Source organism: Etheostoma cragini, chromosome 18, assembly GCF_013103735.1.
Source record: "Etheostoma cragini isolate CJK2018 chromosome 18, CSU_Ecrag_1.0, whole genome shotgun sequence".
Lineage (NCBI taxonomy): Eukaryota > Metazoa > Chordata > Actinopteri > Perciformes > Percidae > Etheostoma > Etheostoma cragini.
Window position 1 is genome coordinate 9,712 of NC_048424.1, and position 1,865 is coordinate 11,576.

The 1,865-nt window shown below is 39.6% G+C and overlaps 1 protein-coding gene across 1 annotated transcript in view; it reads right to left on the reverse strand.

Annotated features, from left to right (window-relative positions):
• LOC117961806 (dihydropyrimidinase-related protein 5-like) overlaps window positions 1-1,865 on the reverse strand; it is an 11,319-nt gene that overhangs the window by 3,491 nt on the left and 5,963 nt on the right. The window contains exon 4 of the mRNA XM_034900741.1: window positions 1,695-1,858. Within this exon, the coding sequence (XP_034756632.1) occupies window positions 1,695-1,858 (164 nt within the window). The remainder of the gene's footprint in view (window positions 1-1,694; window positions 1,859-1,865) is intronic.

Sequence of the window (1,865 nt, forward strand, 5' to 3'; positions counted from 1 at the left end):
TGTGTGTGTGTGTGTGTGTGTGTGTGTGTGTCTGTCTGTGTGTGGTTGTGTGTGTGTGTGTGTGTGTGTGTCTGTCTGTGTGTGGTTGTGTGTGTGTGTGGACATGAAATGAGCCAGAATAAGATTACATGGTTTTCACGTTGGTGAATATCAGAAGTCCCACAGAGACGTTCACCTCATAGAAAAATCTATTTAATTCACTTCAAAAGGCAGAATTAAATAAGTTCATTATGCTTCGCAGATAAAATACTCAAACTATACTGCAGTAAATGGAGTCATCAATACTTTATCATTTCAACTATATTAAAAAAGTACTGCATATGTAGTATCTTCCTTCATATAACCGACTTGATGATGCAGATGATGGCAGGTGGACATTGTCAAAATCTGTCATAATAAAACTATTTCTCTGAAAATAAAATATACTTATTAAAATATACTGCAATAACATCACAAACGTAATATAGTAATATATTAAGTGTTAGCTAGAGTGAGATCTATGCTTCTGCAGGGGCTCTAATTATTAATGTATTAATTTATGTGACAGTACATTAATCAACATTGCTGCAAACGCACCAGAATGAGCCAAAAGCCTATTTTTCATCCTCTGTCCTTGAACACATCTTAAAATTGACTATTCCTAAAAAAAAAAAACTAAAAAAAAAACCGCAGACCTTAGAAAAAAAATGGGAATATGGAATAAGCATTGTTAACAAATGGCATTTAATTCACCAAATAATGGATCAGTTACTGGCTGCCACTAATTATGAGTGGCCGCCATCCCATCATGGTGTTAGGCGGATGCTAACAGACAGATTTTGGACACTTTCCTACATCTAACAGGAAGTGGCACATGCACACAGAGAGCAGATGATCCAGCAGCGGTGCTGGAGCCGGAGGCCGCGTGAGACCCGTTGACTCAGAGAGTCTGCCTAACGGGCCCACTGAGCACGTGGGCTGACCTAGTTCCTGTGAGGCTAGATCTAGGTCGGTGCACATTTGGTTTTTCTGCTTTTCATTCAGCGAGGATGAAACCTGAAGGAACAGCTGACTCTGTGCAGTATATCCCATATGTGCCATTATTACATCTGAGCATCCTTTTCATAAGTGTAATTTTACTAATTCATGTGCAATTTATTGTATAATACAGTTTGCTGTATCTAACTTATGTGCATTGCCCTTCAACGATGTCTTTTAGCATTTCATTTCTTTATTCCTATCTTCACTGTACAGTCTATTGTTTGGTACATGTTTGTAGTATTATTGCTTCATGCATAGCAGTGTCCACATGAAACAGAAATAAAACTTCACTGCTTACACTCTGATAAATATCCTTATTAAAAAGTAATGTTCTATTGAGTGTAAAAATATTGTACTATATTGTACTTTTCTATCTTATGTTGTGTTTAATTATTTTGTATTTTACAGTGAATACATGAAATACTGTAAATGGAAGTTTGGTCCCTTTACTGTAAAAATAATTCACAGGAACTTGCTGGACAATCGTTACAGGAAGTTAGTGTACATTTTACGTTGTTACAGTGTGGTACACCTTGCTTTTTTAACTTTTTACTTTTACATATTATTGTAACAGGTGTGCCGTCTTGGCCCGGTCTCCCTCGGAAAAGAGATTTCATTGGTTAAATAAAGGTTTAATAAATAAAACAGCATGCAGACGTCTCTCCGGGCCTTACCTTGGGCCCCCACCAGGTCACCCCCACGTGCAGAGCGTAGTCGCAGCACGCCTTGGCGTCGCCCAGACCTCGGACCTTCTCATAGGCGTCCACCAGGGAGCAGTGTTGTTCAGGCAGGGCCAGAGCCATCACCATGGTGGTCCCACCCAGCAGAGCAGCCTGGGGGGGGGG